Source organism: Rhinolophus ferrumequinum, chromosome 4 (assembly GCF_004115265.2).
Source record: "Rhinolophus ferrumequinum isolate MPI-CBG mRhiFer1 chromosome 4, mRhiFer1_v1.p, whole genome shotgun sequence".
In the NCBI taxonomy this organism is placed as follows: domain Eukaryota; kingdom Metazoa; phylum Chordata; class Mammalia; order Chiroptera; family Rhinolophidae; genus Rhinolophus; species Rhinolophus ferrumequinum.
The window spans coordinates 97,196,062-97,218,166 of record NC_046287.1 but is presented as its reverse complement, the minus strand read 5'-3'; the positions used below and the strand labels follow the sequence as shown (position 1 = coordinate 97,218,166).

At 36.5% G+C, this 22,105-nt stretch overlaps 1 protein-coding gene across 1 annotated transcript in view; it reads left to right on the top strand.

Moving 5' to 3' along the window:
- MIPEP (mitochondrial intermediate peptidase) overlaps nt 1–22,105 on the top strand; it is a 174,702-nt gene that overhangs the window by 87,779 nt on the left and 64,818 nt on the right. The window contains exons 15-16 of the mRNA XM_033105122.1: nt 11,269–11,343; nt 14,289–14,408. Of these exons, the coding sequence (XP_032961013.1) occupies nt 11,269–11,343; nt 14,289–14,408 (195 nt within the window). The remainder of the gene's footprint in view (nt 1–11,268; nt 11,344–14,288; nt 14,409–22,105) is intronic.

Genomic DNA, 22,105 nt, shown 5'->3' with positions numbered 1-22,105 from the left:
TATTAGACGCATAAACATATATAGTAGTTATATCTTCCTGATGAACGTGTTATCCTCTTAATTTTCACCATGCTTTGTCTCAAAGTCTGTTTTTTTGATAATTTTGCAACCCGAGCCACATTACTAATCACCAATTATAGTTATTATATTTTTGAGCAAACCTACCTTTTTGTGTAATTTTGTCCACTAGCCACCACACTAAAATGTTTGTTGCTCTAGTTACCATTCTCACAAAATATTTCTCAAATAATAAAACTATAAATTAACATTTATCATTTTATGTTTTATCTGATTTAGTTTTATCTAGGAATGTATGAAGTAAGTGCATAGTTATCCACACTTTATAGAAACTAAGTTATTAATAGACAGGTTAAGTAATTTGCCAGAGATCACATAACAGTAGCATGAGAGGTGATCTACTAGTTTCTATGAGTGATGTATTAGTAGATCTATTGATTTCACATCAGAATTTCCTTAAAGTTCTATCAGAGTTGCTAAAACCAATATTACAACATTCCAGGTGTTTTATTTTTTCGGTTTTTGCTAGTTAAAAATTCTTTGCCATGGTAGGAAATGGTTTATACTTGTTATACTGTATGTCTCACAAAATAACAGACCCATTTCCATTGTAAGTGTTATTTTTAGAACAGTAAAATTCTAGTGCTTTCATTTTAGAACTGTTCTGTGCTGCGTCATTATCAGATTTAGTTTGTAGCTTTAGTTTGTGAAAGTCAGCCTGCGGCTAACATTGCTTAAGATCTATTTCCAAGGAGGCACACAGACGTGTAATAAATCTTCTCCTGTCATTCTCCTTCAGGAGATACGAATAAGGATTGGAGATAAAAATTATAGTGCAACTAGAACTAGATTAGTTGTGGCAGGTTTAAGTTGTTTTGAAACTTTTCTTACTTTCAGCTTTAATACTTCTCAATTATGTCTAGACAAGAGCGTTGAGCGAGGAGGCAGAGACGTGTCTGGCTTCGGCTCCACATTCAGGTGACCTCAGATCAGTTACTGAACTTGTCTGAGACATCTCTGCTCTCATATAAAATTACAATTTTAGAAATTAAAAATTAATACTTCCATACTTACTCAAAAATTCTTGTTGGTCATGTTTAATAATGTTTGCAAACTGTAACATGAGATTATTGGAATTTTTTAAAGAAAAAAATGCAAGTTAGACCTCTTTCACACATTAAAATGATCAGTGTTAAACCCTGTAAAACTCAGAATAACTTCTGTCTGTTTCTTTGAGCCGTTGATGAGTTTGTAGAATTCTAAGGGTTCTTTCATCTCAAATCATCTTCGTTTGTGAGAAAACAACACTCGAAGTCAAGTAAGTGAAACATAATGTTATTTCCTATGGATTTAGATCTGAGATTTTGTCTCTTTGGCCCCAAACAGCGTTTTTATCACTATTGATTATGTGCCATCTGGATTACTATTTACTGGCAAAACAGAGTAGAAGAGACATGCTGACCCTGTTGTTTTCCTGTGATAGACACGTGCCGAGAATGAGTGCGTGGGGTAGGATGGGACCAAGCTGCACAGCTGACTTGTAGCCTGGACAGCTCTAGGCCTGGCTTTCTGCCTCTGAGCCTTTTCTGTTTAGATGGCCATGTCTCAGCCAGTTTATAACGTTAGATCCAACATGTTCCCAAGGGATTGCGATGGTAGGAGTTCTTTACTCAGGAAGAGTTGAATTATTACCAGAACAAGGATTTGTACCAGAAACTGTCTTAACTTTTAATATTTATGCAGCTTCTACCATAATTCGTTTTCTAAATGGTCATAAATAAAACGAGATTTTATCAGAATGACTTGGCTGTGTAAGAATTTGATGCCAAAAGTTTTAACAAAACTTTATTGAAATTAGACTGGTGAGATTGCAAAGTGATAGAAAGTATCTGGCAAATTTATGAGGTTACATTCCTACACATTAAGCTCATAGGGAAACATTCAGAGAATCTAAGTCATGCCAAGTTTGCTAAAGCATTTGCATTTTTTGATGATATTTCTGAAATCTTCCAAAAATGTTGTGCTTTCTCAATATAATTGAAAAGCTAGTATTATTTTAGTATTTTTGTTCCTTTGTGTGGTCAGCAAACAGTGCAGCTTGTGTTTATCCCAAGAATACAGTCAACAACTTCCTTCCCTTGCTGAGCCTCATAGGAAGCCCTTTAGAAGGTTAGTTGTGAGGAGGGCGATGACATAAGCTATTGTCCAAGCCACAACCCTTTTCAGAAGGAAGGGGGTGCTGTTATTAATCACATCAAGACAGCCGTCCTAACCTGAGACTGTCAGGCCCCCCTGCATGTGTGGTCACCCCCGCTGTGACAGCATTTACAGGCACACGTCTTAGAGGCAGGGACTGGAGTTTCTTCCAGTTAGTTAATACTTTTCACAAGTTGATTGAATAACTGTCACGGTATTGAAGCTTCATACGAGTTACTTTTTTGCGGCAGTTTTCAATCCTCATTTTACAATTGCGAAAACACGATGCCGAGAGGCTTGCCTGCTGTCCGAAAGCAAATGAGTGGGAATAGACAATGCAAGCGGCCTGTCCTCAGACACAGCCCTCCCTTTTTCACAAGTCACTGCCTTCCTGTGGATAGTTCTCCTGCCTGTAAAATTAGAGTGCTTTCATTTTGCCCACCTTTGTTTTTAAGTCGTCGTGATGGTTGTGTTTTTCTAAGTCAGAGCGTCTCAAACTTTAATGTGCATAAAATCACCTGGGGTCTGGCTAACACGGAGATTCAGATTCGGTGCATGTGGATTCAGCCCAAGATCTCGTATTTGCCAGAAGCGCCCAGATCCTGCTGATGCTGGGGCCTCTACTTGCTTTGGGCTTCATATAGTTGGGTAATTATTGTTCTTATTATTCATAGTTTTTCTAAGCAGGAAACCAGACTTTACCTTCTTAGCAGAAGAAAGGGTCAATTTTATAGTCTTTTGTTTTCCCTCTTTGGCCATAATTATGTTCTAACGTTTTTAAAAAAATGAATGAGTGCTGGGATTGTACTCAAGCATAGCTCTGTGCTTTGGGTGCACAGAGAAGGATGGGGGCGTCCACTCCCTAATGTGCTTTATGGAGACCTTTGGTTCCACGATGGCTGACTGAACCTCACAGTCTATTTGGGGTGACTGAACCTCACAGTAAATTTAAAGTCCAGAAATTTAAATTTAAACCATCAGGTGCATCACTGGCTATAGGATGAACGAATCACTAAAAACTATAAATCGATACAGAGCAGAACCTCGGGGGTGTAGCCTACTGCTGTACTCTGAGACTTAGGTCAGGGCGTGGACATTTATAGGGAACTTGGCACTTACTGTTAGACAGGCTGAATTGTCATGTTGTCGTCATACAAAGCCAGATGGTAATTCTCCAGAAATGAGCACAAGCATATTTGTTTTTAAATAAAAAGCAAAGATAATTGTGGAAAATATTATATTGAATTATTAAAATAAATTAGGTCAAATTAAGCCACCATAGTTAATTATTGGCATATTATGTCCCAGTTGTAGAAATAACAATTCCACCATTTTCCTATTTATTGGGGGGGATCCCAAAATGTGTTTCTGCATTTTATAGCGAGAGTGAATCTTTGAAATAGAAATGCCACCACTGCAATAATACAAGAGGCACAACTTATTGTTAGGGTAATGGCCTTTCAGACACTTTAAATAGTTGCTGTCTTCTAAATTCCTCCATTGCTCTATCTGTACCTCTTTTGTGGTATTTGGGATACTTTCCCTTGGATTATTAATTTCAACATGCATTCCTTTCTCATTCCTGGTAGCAAGATCAAGAAGGATTTGTTTTTGCTTAGTAGGGTGCCATGCACACAGTGGGATGCTTCACAAAGCTAAGCCAAGTGGGCCTCCCTGACAGGCCCGACCTGCTTTTGTTGCTGTGTCTCACTCAGGGTCTCCACTCAGTAGGCAGGAGTCAGCCAGCATCAAACCAGGGCTACTTCATACTCCAAAGCCTAGCAGGCTTCTATAGAGACAGATTGCAGGCATTTTTATCAAAGAAATTCAGGCAAGAGTGCGAAGGATCTAAGGTACACACAGCAATTTGAATGAGGCTCATCATAGAGTTTCCCTCTCTGGCTAGAGTTACATTAGGGCCCAACTGTGCCAATTGAATGAAACCGTCAGACACATATGTTTATGTGCCTAACCTCAAGTCTGACCTCATTTCATTTCCCCACTTTCATGTCCCCATCCCCAACATCCTCATCTATTAATTATAGACTAATGACATACTAAATACAGGTATTGAATGTTAATATTGACTGCAATTTATATTGCCACTACTAATCCTTTTTTAGGAGAAACTGGACTATTAATAAAATAAAATTGGCAAAAGGTTACTTTTACCATCAAGTGGCAGTATGACTCAACTGCAGTATTGAATTTTGAGGGGAACATAAATAAATTAAAACCACATCTGCAAACCTGAAGCTACACAACTACAACGTGCCTCACAAACTTCCCCATGGGAAGCAGGTGTCAGAATTGTAGTTCTTTTGAGGGCAGGAGATGGTGTTTTGTCTTTCTTCTTCCCCTGGTACCTAGAATGGTACCTTATACTAATGATTTATTGAATGAATGGATGAGTAATTGGTTGGTGCTTTTAGCATACATTGAGATAATGTATTTTACCATTTCATTTCTTTTGGAAGTATATGAATGTGAATTATGCTTATTAACTATTTGTGGACTACCTGCTATTATTTAAACATAAGATGTAGAAAATCTCACAGATGAATTTAAAATGAGTAAAGATTGCATATATAACCAGCATTGTAAGTAGTACAGTTTGATCCTTTTGATCAGCCTACAGGAGATGATGCTTTAAATCTCTGTTTGTTTATTCCTTAAGCCTACAGGAACTGAAATAATGAAAAATGCTTTCTTTTCCAATGGTATTTTTAGAAAGGGAAAAAGGTCTCCTAGAATATAAATTCCTTGAGAATTGAGATTTTTATCTATTTTGGTCACTGATATATCAACTGTGCCTGTCACATAATTGGCAGTCAATAAATATTTGTTGAGTGAACTGTCATTTGCCTACAACCCACTAACTGACACTCATAGATGCCTGTTTCACAGCATTAAAGTAAACCGTCTATCATACATGCTGATGCATTGCAAGTTTCTTCATAATAATCTTTAATGATGTCTGATTTCTGACAATGGAGTTCTTCACCCTTTACAAAGCTTTCCCACCTTTTTTTTTCCCCTTTGGAAGCTAAAAGCCTGAATGGTATTACTGATGAAAAGTCTGAACTGTTGGGCATGTGGAACACTGGAAGGAGTGCTGCTCCCAAGTTAACTACAGGAAAAAGAGAAAAATCCTAACTTTTCTTGAGCTCATAAGAGAGTTGAGGTCTCAGGGCTATCAAGTCACTTGAATCCAAGGAGGTACAGACTGACTCACTTGTGGCAAAGCATGGGTGAAAGGGCTGCCTGCCGTACAAACGGGTAAAGATAAATCAGATAACATTTTAACAAATTGTTGGAGGCCAAGGGTGGGCTGGCTTATCAGTCTGGAATAGCTGAGGGCCCTGACAAAGGGGGAGTTTGCATTCACCTGTAGACTCTGTCCCATCGGCCTTCACCGGGTGCTCAGAAGAAATAATGGGAGCAGACTGGGAGACAGCACAGAGCCCTTCTCAGTGTTGTAGGGCTATGGCAGGTGATTGGCTGCTGCTGCAGGAACAGCACAAAATCCTGCCACCCTGCTCAAAGATAAATAAATCAACAGACTCAGACCCAGAGTCTTAAAAATAACTAGTAACTAAAATAACTTTAAAGTAACTATCAAGCAGGGGTTTAAATAACTGTTAAAGGATGTCATGGAAAATGTGGGCAACATGTATGAACAGATGTGGAGGAGAGATGGAACCTGTGAGAAACACTCAATTGTTATGTTATAATATATGAAGAATTCCTTTGAGGGGCTTGTCAGCACACTTGACACAGCTGAGGAAACTTAAGTTCACAGCTCAGTAAACTTAAGATAGGTTAGTAGATACTATCCAAACTGAAATACAAAGGGGGGCAAAAGAGTGGGTGGGGTGGGACAAAATAGAGCATCCAGGAACTTTGAGACAATATCAAATAGTGTAACATACAGGCAAATGGAGTTCCACAAAGGAGAAGAGAGACATCACAAAGCAGGAAAAATATTTTAATGGCTGAGAATGGATAATGGCTGAGAATTTGCCAAAATAATGAAAATCAAGCCAGAGATGCAAGAAGTTTAGAGAACCCCAAGCAGGATAAATAACAAAAAGGACACAACTAGATACATTGTAGTCAAGCTACTGGAAACCAAAATAAAGAGAAAGCAGTCAGAGAAAAAAAGACACAGGAATAGAGAGAAATCACAGCAGACTTCTGTTCAGAAACTATCAAAGTTGACCTATCAACATCTATAGGATGCCATATGTTTGATTAAAGTATCATCAGAAGGGTAACATTTTCTAATTGGTACCAATCTTTTCTAACTATGAATTGGACCCCGCAGATGAAGTACTGACTCATTGTTTGATAACCAATTCTACTTCAAGTGAGAGGAAAATATTTTCAAAACGTGAGTTGCTGACCAAATTTTGTGGCAGATACTGAAATATGGAAGATAGATTGCTAGCACTTTAGTTGATTTCATTGTCTTCTAAAATCCTTAAAATAATCACCATGTTGGGAAAGGTATCCCTCGAACAGTCTGGGTAATTTGAAGAAGCACATGTGTTTCATTAAGCATATTTGGCTATTTTATAAATGAAAAGAAATATAAACAGGAAACCATGAAAGTACATTTCCTTATTAAGAACCTGTTAGGTTCTACAGAAAGAGAACTGTTGAGTTATAATTCTTGTCTCCTAAGAATTTATAAATCTAAAACAGACCATATTCACAGAATATGTAGAGAAAACAGTAAAATGTAAATAAAGCTTGTCTCAGTCAATGATTACTGTATCAGATAATTGTAATACTCTCTGCCATTCATTCAGCATCTACTGTTGTGTTAAACCTGCCATAATATGTTTTTTAAATACGTTATCTTGTTCACTTCTCACCTGATTTTGTGAAAAGATAATCTTGACATTTTGCGAATGAGGAAAATGTGGCTAAGAGAAGTTCAGTAAATTGCCACATTATGCCACTCTGCTGTAAGTGGCATAGGACTCAATGTTAGTTTTGTCTGGTTCCAAAACCTAAACTTTTCCCCTTACACTCCATTGTAACATAACAGTGGGAGTTTCAGATTCAAGCAGGTGTTGGTTTAAGGCAGATCATGCTCTCAGTTCTCCTCGAATGGGTCTAAGAAGCGTTCCTGGAAGGAATAGTTATTTCTGGATTTATGGGATGATGTGAACCTGGCACTTCAGCAGGCAGAAGTTACGGATGCTGGAAACGGCTGGAAGGCCCAAAGAGGTTTCCAGTCGCTCCATTTCTTATGTAGTCCTTCTTTATCATAATCAGCGAGTCTAACATTCATTCTTGACTTACAGCATTCTAAGTATGCTAGTGGGATTCCTTTTAATCTTTAATAGATATGGCAGTGTCCAGATCCTAAGGAGAGCTGTGAGAATTCCATGTCATTGTGCTAGATTGGGGATCAGTGGAAGGGCGTTATTTTCTACCTTGGAAGTTATGGACACTGAAGTAGAAACTGGTAAAACATGCAGTTGATTATATGGTGAAAGAGTTGTTATTATTTCTAATGTCATGGACTTTGGTAAAGTTTCATTTTAATATAATGGAAAATAGTTATAATATTGTTTGAGGGTTCAGGTGTTTTAAATGCACTTTCCTTTATGTATAGTTGCTCATCACCTGTCAGCTTGAATGTATTCATTCTATTTCTTCAGTATATCAGATGTGAGAGTCTTGACTTTAAAAGACAATACTGTGAAACATCTATGTTACTCTGTTGATATAACTAATTTTGGAATGACAGCAAAAACTGAATTATTTCAATATTGCTTATCATGGCTCTGGTTGGTAAAATAATATTTACAGAAGGAAATCTTCACCAGGAAATATTTTTCTAATTTGATGTTTAAGATTTAACCTTTCAAATATTGTTTATTTAATTATGTATAACTTAAAAAGAAAATCAGTTTATATGGTATGGAAGTTTTTGTTTTATTTTTTGTTGTTGGTCTTTTAATTTAAAAAAAGGAGGAAGTGCTTTCTAAGGGAATGAATATCTAACTCCATTCCAAGAGCTGAACTGCATTTATTAATGCCAGTTGACTAACAACCAAACTAGATTAAAAAAGGAAAAGAATATCTGTTTTTCTATTTAGACTACACATAATATACAAATATTATTTCATTTGTGATTTGATGGACTAATGATTCTTTCCTTTAAACTAGTCTATTAGGATTGTATTTACCCTCTATTTGTGTTTCCTCATAGTTTTGGTAAACCTTTGTATTCAGTACAGTGTGTATAGTGAGTAGGCTTGAATACATAATTTTGGTAGGTATTTTTGGAATTTATTTTTGTATTTTGAAATAAGTATATCACTTTGTGAGGGGTGTAAGTGTCTATTACATTGCTTTGTACACCCGAAACTAATAAAAAAAAAAAGAAAAATAAGTATAGATTCACAGAAAGTTGCAAAAAATAATAGAGGTGCCATGTAACCTTCACCAGCGGGAGTGCTCATTTCCTCCATGTTCACTTTTTATGTAACTAGGGTTTATTTTTCAATACATATTTTTTGATGTACTGTTCTCAATTTTTTCTTGTTCTTACACTTTACATGTTTTTCTTTACAACTTTTGTTTTATTGTAAACATGATAAGGAATGATTAAGCCTCATTAAGTTTGTCCCTTTAATGTTTTTTGCCTTTCCTGTGTGGGTTTGGATCTCTGAGGTATTGACCTCTAGATAAACAAGCTACTTCCGAATGAAAGGATGTATTGGGTTTGGCTCTTAGATCCAGTACTTGGCATTTCTACATCATTGTCTTCAGAGCACAATTAGTGAACCTTTCAAAGATGCCCGACCACCCCTGGGGCCTTGTCTGCTTGTTTGTCCAACCCCACGTCTCAGGGGCACCCACCGTGCAGTTAGCCTTCCTGCTGCCTCCCTCTCCCACTGCTGACTTGACGCTCCTCCTCACCCACCTTCCGTTCCCCCCATGTCTGCACAGGGAGGCAGCTCAGTTCTGTCGGACCCCAGGCCACATGGGAATCACGGGCTCCGCTTCTCAGTGGGTCACTCTCCGTGGGCCTTCCCCGCAACTTGCTCTGGCACCTTAAGCTTCTGAATCCAACCCCCTCCCAACAACTTCCTCTCCTGTATCTGCTCAGCTTCTCTTTCTGCCTTCTCAGGAACCCTGTGCCCTCATTGTCTCTCTTCTTTTCTGCACCTCCGCTTTTTGGCCCTTCTATGGATCAGTACCGTCTGCATTTCTTAAGCCTGCTTAAGCATTTACCAACCTTAAACAAAAACTTCTCGGTCCTCCTTCCCACTGCAGCTACTGCCTTTGCCCTCGCTGCACTCATCACTCACCCTTCTGGAAACAGTTAACTGCTGTATGTCCACTGCCTCTGTCTCACCTCCTGCTCAGCTCCAGCCTTCTCGAATGCCGCCCCTGCCCCCACCACTCTGGCAGTTACTTAAGTTACTGATGACACGTGTCACTGGTCCACTAACTGTAACCTCCTAACTGCTTCCTCCTAATCCACTGCTTCCTTCTTCCTATTCAATGTCTTTTTAAAACACAAATCTGACCATGTGACTTCTTTGCTTAAAACTCCCCAGTCACCGACCACAGAGGTCGAGTCCAAGGCTGCAGACCAGCCTCCTTGCTTGGCTAGGCCTCTCGGCTTCTCACGGCCCGCCTCCTGCCTGCCTTTCCAGCCTGGCTGGAACCCTGCTTTCTTTCATGTCTTGCCATCGGCCCTTTGCATATGCTGTTTCTTCATCAGGGATTTTGATACAAGCTGTTGGCATGTATGACTTAACTAAATCTTTCCTTTTTAAAATGCTGTTTTAGGAAATTTTGTTTTATACAGATGGATGCCCCCGGGGTCAGAACCCCAGGCCCTTTACCGTACCAGAACTTACATGATACAACTTCCTTCTGTTCATGTCTTAAACTCCTTAAAATTGCCTTTTCTGCCAGTTTTGTTTTTCTTCTAGCCAAATGGAAAAAGAAAAGACTTTGTTGTCTGAGAAAGTTTTGTTGTCTGAGCCTTCCTCATGTACTACTGTAATCTTTCACTTAAGGAGTCATTTTTTAATGATCATTCTTGTATTCCTTCCTTCTGCAGATATTTATTGACTGTCTGCTGTGTGCCAGGCATTGTTCTAGGCTGTAGGGAGATGATGGATGGATGGATGGACGGACGGATGGATGGATAATTAGTGCTTAGTTCCCCTTCCAGCGGACAGCTCACACTATCATTCATTGGTGGCTAATTTATGTAACTACTGCTGAGTACCCTGCCATAGGTCTTTATATAATGTATTTCTCTTTAGAGGGACTTTTAGGTTAGATTAGATTATAACTGGAGTTCTATAAAGTGGTTGTTTTCTTCAATAAATATCAGTGTTAATGATTTTAAAGCAGACCAAGATGGTCTGAAGTACTTCTTCAACTCCATTATTAGTTTGTTTCTCAGAGAAGATGTGACGGTATGGGATGAGGCCTGCTTGTTCTCAGAAAGGAAGCCGTATGTCATGCAGGGACCTTACACTGACTCTCCAAGCTCTGTAGTTCTTTCAGATGGGAAAATAAAAGGATGCAATTCATTATCATAGGTAATGTGTTAGGTACCAATTCAGCTCTAACACTGGCTGGCACCATGAATTATTTAGTTCTTGACATTTTAATCTTTTATTCTTACCGCCATTTATGATGTACAAGTAAGGGTCAACAGAGCACTCCAATGGGCTTTCACTGGTAACCAAGGAACAGAAAAAGTATGAACTTTTACTAAAGTTTTAAGTAGATTTTTAAAGAATAATGCCAACATCTTAGTTCCCTACAATCCTGTATTTTCATGTGCAAACCCCTATTTGACAATTTCTACTTTTTGAAATTAAATGGAATGTCTTCATCCTTTGTTACCTTTTCTACTAAAATATTTCAAAGTTGTTATTTTAAACCACAATGAAATTCTATTATTTTTTATTTGATGTTATTTTTAACTTTTCTGCCTCATAAGTAACATACAATGACTTATTAAGCAATTTACTCACATATATATTATTTTTGTTTTTCAAGTCAATGCCCAAAAATATGGTGTCTCGTCTTTGTGAATCTAAAAAGATTTGTGCCGCAGCTGATATGCAACTTCAGGTATGTACATACGTACCTTTGTTCTGAAGTTTTCCAGAGTAATTCTTCAAAATAAATACATAACTTTAAATTCTTGCCAATGCTACACATTTATTATAATAATTATGCTTCTAAAACATCTTTCATCTGAGTTCAAAGAACTTGACCAAAATTGACTCATTCAATCCTCACACTGTCCTTATGAAGCAGATGTTAAGGACATTTTCTAATTTCAGTCTGGAAAAATCAAAGCTTGGAAAAGTTACATGACTTCTAAATCATACATTTCAGCAACCAACTTTATATTGTTATTCACTTTGTTTCTTTTTTTAAATTTGGGTTTTCAGATTGAAATTTAAAGAGTAATGACTGTTAGTTTCTTATAATATTCAAAACCAACTTTCCCGGTGTACATATGGAGACTAGAAAGATTTTGTGATCCATCTGGATGTCAGGTCTACATGATACTAGATGTTTATGTTATTTGTAATTACTGAGATTGTTTATGGAATTCTTAATCTTCATCAGATCTTGAGAGTTACATAAACGTAGTCTAAACATCCATCTTTCATCTCGGGCATCTCAAAATAGTCACTGTATAATGATCCAGTTACCTATTTAAAAGTTAGCCAGTCTTTAATTGCTTTGTAGTTTTGTAAAATTTAGTCCCTAGAAAGTAATGAATGAGCTTTGTTTTTGTTGTACCTTAAAATACATATTTCAGTGAAGAAATGCCTACTATAGACAAAACCATGAACTTACATTTGATTTACATTATTTAGTGTCTCTTCATATCAATGTAATTAAAAAAGGATTTCAGAATTATTTGAAAAAATTAGTATTATGTGGCAAGAGTCTTTTGATTTGTTGATAACTCTAGCGGAAGTGTAGCTTAAAAGGGCTTTCTTTTTGATCAATTGTTCCAATGATTTTCTTTTAAAATGGAAAACTAAGCTTCCACTCCTCCCATCCTCTAAAAATAATAAACTCCCTGAGAGAGAGGGAGTGAAGGGAAGAGGAAGAAAGGGGGGAAGAGAAAGACAGAGAAGAGGGGAGGAGAGAAGAGTCCAGAGGGAGAGGGAGAAAGGGGAACTCTGGCCAGAGGAGCCACTTTTGCCAGCTTTCATATTATACAAAAGTCCCCTTGTACGGAGGAGACAAACGGGTGGAAAGGAACTATTTCAGATTTCTAAGCGGTTATAAACAGTATTTTTAAAATTGTGAATTTTTGTTTGTCGTGCATTGTTTTAAAAATAGGCTTTTCGTTTTCTGTGGCTCTAAGGATCTTGGTGCCAGGCATGCATGACTTCCTGGGTGGGCAAATAGGCTCATCGTTTTAGAATTGTTTGGTTTATCAGCAAATGAGTGTGAAATGCATGCACGTTTAATTTATTTTGCTCTGTTTTTATAATTAAAGAAGTCATTCCATGCTTATGCCTTTCTTTTGTGAAAGGCACAATTGAAAGAATGAAACTCTTGAATTATTGTTTGTCTATAGATTGGGACAAAGAAAACAGCCTCAGTTGAGGTTAGAATCTGAGTTTCAATTCCTAATAATTTTTTCTGTTAGAATATAGACAAAACATGGATGAGTAATTTTGAGTCCTCTGATTATCTTTATGTATTGTTACTCATTATAGAATATAGAATTGAGAGAGCTGTATTTAGCTATATGTTTAGATTACCAGTTAGAGTAAAGCAACATTTATACTTAGGAAATGTCTATATTTTTCTAGGGAAGGTTTAAACTTGACTTTATAATTTAGAACCATAATTCTATATCTAGATGAAGCCAGAAGCTAGAGGTCATTTAAATTTTTTCTTTTATCCAAACTAATCCTCACTTCTTTCAAGTCAACAGCTGCACATTCTCTACAAATTCCATTTTTGAATCAGAAAGATGCATATCAGAAACATAATTGCACATCAGAATTTTTCCTTTAAAATAAAGCATTTTCTACTTTCTGGCTCCAGGTGAACTCTAAACAATGCTAATATTCAAGTCAAAAAACACTTTATCTTTACTTTAGATTTTATGCAAAATTCATGTTTAGAACTCTATAAGCAGCAGATTTCATGTTCAAACTTTTTCTAATGCTTTATTCTGCTGCTTTTATGTTTCAATGGCCAGTCCCTTCTATCCAGAGGTGAATGATCCTTCTCTCCTGGTCACCTTCTTCAGCCGGAATGGCCTCTGTGCGGCAGCTGTTTCCTTTGTACCTCCTGACACCAGGTGTGGGGACTGACTTCGCCCTAGCTCCAGACTCTCCAACAGCTGCACCAGAATTCTTTGTAACATCTGTCCTCACCAGATACTAGACTGCTATTCCTTTCTCCACCTCACCCCACCTATCTATGTTCTTTCACCTCTCATTACAAAACTAGGATTCTGACCCCTTCATTTCTCTCATTTAAGATATACAGGATTCCAGGAAGAAATCAAGCAGGATTTGTTAGGTCATGGGGGGAGGGAGTCACAAGTTATAACTTTATTTTTCATATTTCCAACTATATTTACTGCCTATAGAGAGAGAGGCAAAATTCCAGTTTTGTAGCCACAAATTTAACTTTTTACATTGTGTGTAAAGAGTACATTACAGATAAGGTTCGATTCTTTTTTTCTTAAGATTTTTATTAAAAACATAGCTATCATAAAATATAGTGTTAGTTTCAGGAGTATACCATAATTATTCAACATTTAAAGATACGTTCACCATGATAAGCCCAACGACTCAAGATTTTTTAATATCTTTAATTGGGAAAGTTTGAGAACTTTCCTTTTCATCATTGACATGGTCTTAAATGTTAAACAAAGCACATCTCAAGCCATATACATCTATATTTGTGAATGTTTTTAACTGTGATTTAAAACTATGATTCTGGTACACTTATAACATCTTTGGTCAGCCACATCTTAGATGCAAGGATGGACTACCCAAACTAAATAGATGTTTTCGTCTGTCTAGGTCTTTTATGCCACTTTGGATCAAATCTACCATGGGAAGCATCCCCTCAGGAGGTCAACCACAGACATTCTCAAGGAAACACAGGAAAAATTTTACGGCTTACCATATGTTCCAAACACTGTGAGTCTAGCATTTTGATCCTGTTATGTGCCATTGAACGGTTCTGCTAGTGTACCCGTCAGTGAGTAGGCTGTGATCACCTTCCCCCTTGCAGAACTTGGAATCCTTACCTTTACATGGTGGTTTCACCTGGGGCAAATGCTAGAAATTGCCTGGCTCACATAATGTCTCCAACTGTCCATTTACATGTGCTTATTTTCCTCCTACCAGCAGTGTTTTTCTGGATTCCTCGGAAAGTGGGGGTAAAAATCATTGGCATTAGTCAGTATTCTTCTTCTTTTATTTTTTTTTTAACTTTTATTGGGGAACAGAGTGTTTCTCCAGGGCCCATCATCTCCAAGTCGTTGTCCTTCAGTCTAGTTGTGGACGGCGCAGCTCAGCTCCAAGTCCAGTTGCTGTTCTCAATCTTTGGTTGCAGGGGGCGCAGCCCACCATCCCATGCAGGAATTGAACTGGCAACCCTGTTGTTGAGAGCTCTCGCTCTAACCATCTGAGCCATCCGACCGCCCCTTCGGAAGCTCAATGGCAGCTCGTTGTCTTCAATCTAGTTGTGGAGGGCGCAGCTCACTGGCCCATGTGGGAATCGAACCAGCAACCCTGCTGTTCAGCGCTCATGCTCTAACCAACTGAGCCATCCGGCCACCCCTTTTTCTGTGATGAGAAAAGTGGTTAGCAATATAAAATGAATGTGATTATCAATCATAATCATTTTCATTGCAAAGAGAATGAATACTTATTGAGTACCTTATTTGTATCAGGACTTATAATAGATGTTTTGCATATCTTATCTTATTTAGTGTCCTGTCAGGATAGAGGGCAGGAGTATCGTTCTCATTTATTGAATACTAGGTGCCAGACTCTAACTGCTTTGCAAACAAATCTCAGCTTTAACTCTCAAAACAGCCTATAAATTCTACAATATCCCCCCATATTTGGGGCTCATATTGCGGCTCATACACATTATATGTCTTGTCCAAGATCATGTAGATAGTAACTGATTGTGTTGGGATTCAAAACCAACCTCTAAAGCCAAGCTTTTTTCGGTGCTCCAAGGTTCCTGTAAGCAAGCTGAGTGTGGTCAAAAGAATACTGGCTGGTGCAGTTAGCAATGTGACTGACTCCTTCATATTCCTCAGGACTCTCTCAGTTGCAAGTGATAGAAACCCAACTTATATTGGCTTAAGCAAAAAAGGGAGTTTATTGAGTCTCATAACTGAAAGGTACAGGCGTATATCTGGTTTCAGGTAAGTTGAATCTAGCTGGCTCTTACACAGTATTGTTAGAAATGTTTCTCTTTCCATTTTTCAGCTCTTTTCTCTGAATTTGTTTTGTTCTCGAGCACGCTGCCCTGACTAGATGGTGTGGTGGTTACCAGTAGGTCCAGGCTTTTATCCTTTTAACTTAGCCAGTCTAACCAAAGGAGAGCTAGTTTGAAAGTGCTCTGTAAACTGTAAAATGCCAAGCAAATGTGCTTTCCTTTGTTACGATATTGGATACCAGCACATTTTGTGCTAAGAGGTTAAGTTAATCAGTCAAGTATGTGTCCACTAGATGTTCAGTTCCTAAGACTCAGACATGCATGGGAATAGTTCATATTTACCAGGCACATGAAGTAACAGGGTATGTTATCTTCACTATACTCTTAACCAGCAGTTTATGATTGTCTTAGGAGCTTAAGCACATGCTCCAGATGTATAGTGCTAATCATACTCCATACCTATTTATGATCTTATATGTAATTTACTGTTCTAATGCTTTATGCTATTCAGCTCTGGATTATCTGTATTAGTGAAAATTTGTAGTAATCAGAATAATCTATTCATCAGTGGAATAAATCATAATAACAATTGCCTAGATTTTAATAGCTTTTCTAGTTTACAGAACATTTCAAATGCACATAGAACATTCTCTGGCACAGGGCACATATTAGGCCACAAAACAAGTCTCAGTAAACTCAAGAAGATTGAAATCCTATTGACATCTTTTCTAACCACGGTGGCGTGAAACTAGAAATCAACTACAAGAATAAAACCAGAAAAAAAGATAAATACAAGTATGGAAACTAAACAACATGCTACTAAAGATAACAATGGATCAAAGAAGAAATAAAAAAAATTATCTTGAAACAAATGAAAAATGAAAACACAACTTTTCAAAATTTATGTGATGCAGCAAAAGTAATTCTAAGAGGGAAGTTCCCAGGCCTCCCTCAAAAAACAGGAAACGTCCTGAATAAACAGTCTAACTCTACACCTAAAGGAACTAGACTTCAACAAATAAAAGTCCAGGACCAGATGGCTTCACAGGTGAATCCTACCAAACATTCAAAGAAAAATTAATACCTGTCCTTCTTAAGCTATTTCAAAAAAGTGAAGAGAAAAAAAATGCTTCTCAATTCATTCTATGAAACCAGCATTACCTTGGTACCAAAACCAGACAAAGAAATTACCAAAAAAAAAAAAACAAACAAATTACAGGCCAATATCCTTGATGAACATAGATGCAAAAATTCTCAACAAAATGTTAGCAAATCTGATTTAACGATATATTTAAAGGATTATACACCATGACTAAGTGGAATTCATCCCAGGGATGAAAGGATGGTTCAAAATATGTAAATCAAGGAATGAGATGCAGCACATAAAGAAAATAAGGGTAAAACCATATGATCATCTCAGTAGATGCAGAAAAAGCATTTTACAAAATCCAACATTCTTTTATGATAAAAACTCTCAACAGAGTGGGTGTAGAAGGAATGAATGTCAACAAATTAAGGCTGTGGGTGACAAACCCACAGCTAATGTCATATTCAGTGGTGAAAAACTGAAAGATTTTCCTCTAAGGTCAGGAACAAGACAAGGATACCCCCTCTCACCACTATTAATCAACATAGTATTGGAAATCCTAGCCACGCAATTAGACAAGAACGAAAAGGCATCTAAATCAGTGAGGAAGAAGTAGAACTCATATTATTTGAAGATGGCATGATACTATATATAGATAACCCTAAAGATTCCACCAAAAATCTGTTAGAACTAATAAAAGACTTCATTGAAGTTGCAGGTTACAGAATCAATGTACAGAAATCTGTTGTGTTTCTAGACACCAATAATGAACAATTAGAAAGAGAAATTAAGAAATTAAGACTCCCATTTACAGTTGCTTCAAAAAGCATAAAATACCTAGGAATAAATTGAACTAAAATGGTGAAAGATCTGTACTGTGAAAACTATAAGACGTTGAAGAAAAGAAACTGAAGATGATACAAATAAATGGAAGGATATGCCTTGCTCATGGATTGGAAGGATTAATATTGTTAAAATGTCCTTACTACCTAAAGCAATATACACATTCAATGCAATCCCTATTAAAATATCAATGACAGTCTCAGAATTAGATCAGCTAATCCTAAAATTCATATGGAACCACCAAAGAAATAGCCAAAGAAATGTTGAGAAAGAACAGAGTGGGAGGTATCATGCTCTCTGATTTCAAACTACACTACAAAGCTACAGTAATCAACTAGTGTAATAGTGGCATAAAAACATAAAAATAGATCAGTGCTATAGTATAGAGAGCTAAGAAATAAATCCTCACTTATGTGGTCAATTAATTCACTAGAAAGGAGGCAAAGCTATACAATGGACCAAAGACAGTATTTTCAATAAGTGGTGTTGGGAAAACTAGACAGATACATAAAAAAAAAAAAAAAAAAAATGAAGTTGGACCACTTTCTTGCACCATATGCCAAAATAAACTCAAAATGCATTAAAGACCTAAATGTAAGACCTGAAACCATAAAACTCTTAGAAGAAAACTTAGGCAGTACTCTTTGACCTTGCTCTTAGAAATATCTTTTTGGATGTGACTTCTTGGGTAAAGGTAACAAAAGGAAAAATAAACAAATGGGACTACATCAAACTAAGAAGTTTTTGCACAGCAAAGGAAATTGTTGAGAAAACGAAAAGGCAACCTACTGAATGGGAGAAGATATTCGCAAATGATACATCCAATAAGGAGTTAATATCCAAAATATATAAGGAACTCATACAACTTAACACCAAAAAAATAAGCAATCCAATTAAGAAATGGGCAGAGGACCTGAATAGACATTTCTCTGAAGAGGACATACAGATGGCCAACAGACATATAAAAAATACTCAACATCACTCGTCATCAGGGAAATGCAAATTAAAACCACAATGAGATTCCACCTCACTCCTGTCAGAATGGCTATCTTCAATAAATCAACAAATAACAAGTTCTGGTGTGGATGTGGAGAAAAGAGAACCTTCATACACTGTTGGTGGCATGGTAAATTGGTGCAGCCACTATGGAAAACAATATGATTTTTTAATATTCAAAAAAATTAAAAATAGAGCTGCCATATGATCCAGCAATTTCACTTCTGGGTATTTATCCAAAGAATATAAAGACACTAATTAAAAAAGATATATGCACCCCTATGTTCATTGCAGCATTGCTAGTCATAGCCAAGATAGGGAAGCAACCTAGGTGTCCAACAATAGATGAATGGGTAAAGCAGAGGTGTCATATATATATACAATGGAATATTCAGCAATAAAAAAGACTGAAATCTTGACATTTTTGACAGCATAGATGGTTCTAGAGGGTATTACACTAAGTGAGGGTATTACACAGAGAAAAACTTATGAGTTCACTTATATGTGCAATCTAAGAAAACAAAGCAAATGAATAAACAAAACAGAAACAGACCCATAGCTGTAAAGAAGAAGCTGATGGTTGCCAAAGATGAGGGGGTGGGGGATGGGGAATATAAATAAACAAATAATAAATAAAGTGACTATGATTTAAACTCCATGTAGTTACAACACTACCAGTAAGTAGTGAAGTCACAGGAAAATCAAAATTAGGAGGAACTGGGATGCTTCCTAATGCTGCAAAACTTCAGCTTGGCTGAGTTGCTTGCCCCTACCTTTCTTTAGCCTCATAATGATTTAGTCATGCCTTGTTTTAGAAGAGAAGTCAGACTTCCTTACCATCTACGTTTCGTCTGTGTTAATAATTAAATATACAAAGATGAGTTAACAGTGGCAACCAAGTTCTGAATTAACTATCAGTAATCAATTAAAAAGGATGGTTTCATTAAATAAGTCCAGATCCTTGTCCTAGTTCCTTTTGAGATAATATAAGCATTTATCACTTTACTGCTATTATCCCCCCTTTATGGTCAGTAGCCATTTAGCTCTTTGTGTAAACTGTTTTAAGGGTTCTTTAGAAGACTCATGGTTACATTTAGAGAAGAAAGACATTCTTTTATGGCTTGCCATTCTTTTTTATGTCTGAGAGTTTATTTAGATTTGCACAAATACTCTATTTTTCCTACTTAGACACTTCTGCATTTCTTCATTCATCAATGCATCATTAAGTCTATGGAAATTTTATTCCCATAAAAATTAAGAATAAGACCAGGATACTCACTGGGTTTCTTCAATGCAACATTCATCAGGGTAGTGAGATAAGGAAAACAAGATATAAGCATTGGAAAGGAAGAAACAAAACTGTCATTATTTGCAGGTGATTTGTTGCTCCCTGAGAAAGTCAAAAGTTTCTACAGGTAAATTATTAAAATTCATGAGAGGTTGGCACCTTTTCTAGATAAATAATCATTACTTAAAAATTGCTTTCGTGTTTACCGGAGACAAACTGAAAAAAATTTTAAAGATACCATTATGGCAACGAAAACACGAGGTATCTACTAAAAAAGAATCTGAAAAAAAGTGAATTATCATTATTTTCAAAATCTTAAATAAATGAAGAACTGAACCATATGTATAGATAGGAAAATTTAATATATCAATTTTTCTCCAGTTAACCCATACATTTAATGTAATGTAATTTCGTTTGTTTGCTTGAACCTAACAAGCTGATTGTATGATTTTTATGGGAGAGCAATGGCCCAAGACTAGCCATGGAAGTTTTGAAGAACAGCAGCAATTTGGTGGACTTGCCCAGTCAGGATTAGTGTTCAAACAAGCCTGTAAAAATTATGACAGTGTAACAGTGGTGTGGGAATGGACAAATAGAACGATGGAACAGAACCCAGAACCCAAAAGCAGTCTCCACACACTTACGGACTCGTGAACCTAAGCTGAATAGTGCTGTAAATCTGTGGACGGAGAATGGACTGTTTTGTTTTTTTTTAAAATGGTGCTGGAGCCATTGATCATCCATAAGGTAAAGATGAAACGTGGATCTCTGTCTCAAACTGCATGCAAAAATAGTTTGATAACGTGAGAAGTAACGATCTAAATTTTTAGAGATAATGTGAAAGCATGTCTTTCTGATAGTTCCTTTTTAGACTTGCTCAAACCGTCTTATATATACAATACAAAAGACATAAACCATAAAACAAAAGACTAATAAATTCAACTATATTAAAATCTAAATCTTGTGTTCATCCAAACAAAACAAAAAAATCTTAAAAAATAGTGAAAAGTTACAGGCTGGAAGTAGATATTTTCAATACGTGTAACTGAAAAAAAGGATATGTATTTTTTGTTTACTTTATTATTGTGATTAAAAAAACACAGTCCATAAAATGTACCATCTTGGAATGTTTTTCAAGTGCTTTGAATGGGCAGAGGACATGCAGTAAGCCCTACAAAATGGCCTCAGTATTAATTAGGGAGTGCTAAGAAAAGCCACTTGAGGATACGAGTTTACTCTCGCCATTTGGGCAAAAATAGAACAATTGACAGTGCCCAGGGTTGACATGGTGTGGAGTCACAGGTCCTCTTCACATGTGGGTAGGAGTGCCTGTTTAGTGTGATCACTTTGGAAAACAATTATGCTGTAGGTGAACATAACTTGTGACCCAGCAATTCAGTTCCTAGACATAACCTACACTTATGTACCAGATGTTAAGAATAGGCAGGTTTATAACAGCACTATTTGTAAATGGCAACAAAGGGAGAGGATGGGATTCTAGAAAGAACCAAAGTGATGGTCAACAGGAAAATGGGTACATAACTTATGGCATTTTCATCATCTAGAATACTGTTCTGCAATAGAAATTTAAGAACACAGATGATAAACTTAACAGGCATAATGTAAAGTAGCAAATATAAGTTTCAGAAGAATTAAATCTACATTTATAATAAAATTCCAAATTATGTAAAACTAAGCAGTACATTATCATAGATATATACATAATGTAGTAAAGCTACAAAGAAAAATGAAGAAATAATAAGCACAAAATTCAGATGGTGCTTACCACTGGAATAAGGAATGGGATCACAGAAGTATTAGAAATATTTTACTTCTTAAAGTAAGAATGTAGGTATATGATTGATAATTTTGTCATTCTTTCTATCTTAGTAGAAATATTGTTTTTTTTAATATGTAACAATGTCTTTAATACAATGATAAATGAAAGGCAATATATAAAATTTTATAAACAATGTGATACCAACTATGTAATAACAAAAAGAAAAAACACATAAACATAGAAAAACAACTGCAGTTACCTCTAAGGTTAAAACATGGATAACATTTTTTTTACATTTTTCTAGATGTTTTCTCCATTTTCCGAAATGCATATGCATTACTTTTTTTCCAGTTGCTGCATTTGATATTATTTTTAATATCAAATCCATATATTAATATGCATTTGATATTATTTTATATTAGTTTCAGTTGTACAGTGTAGTGGT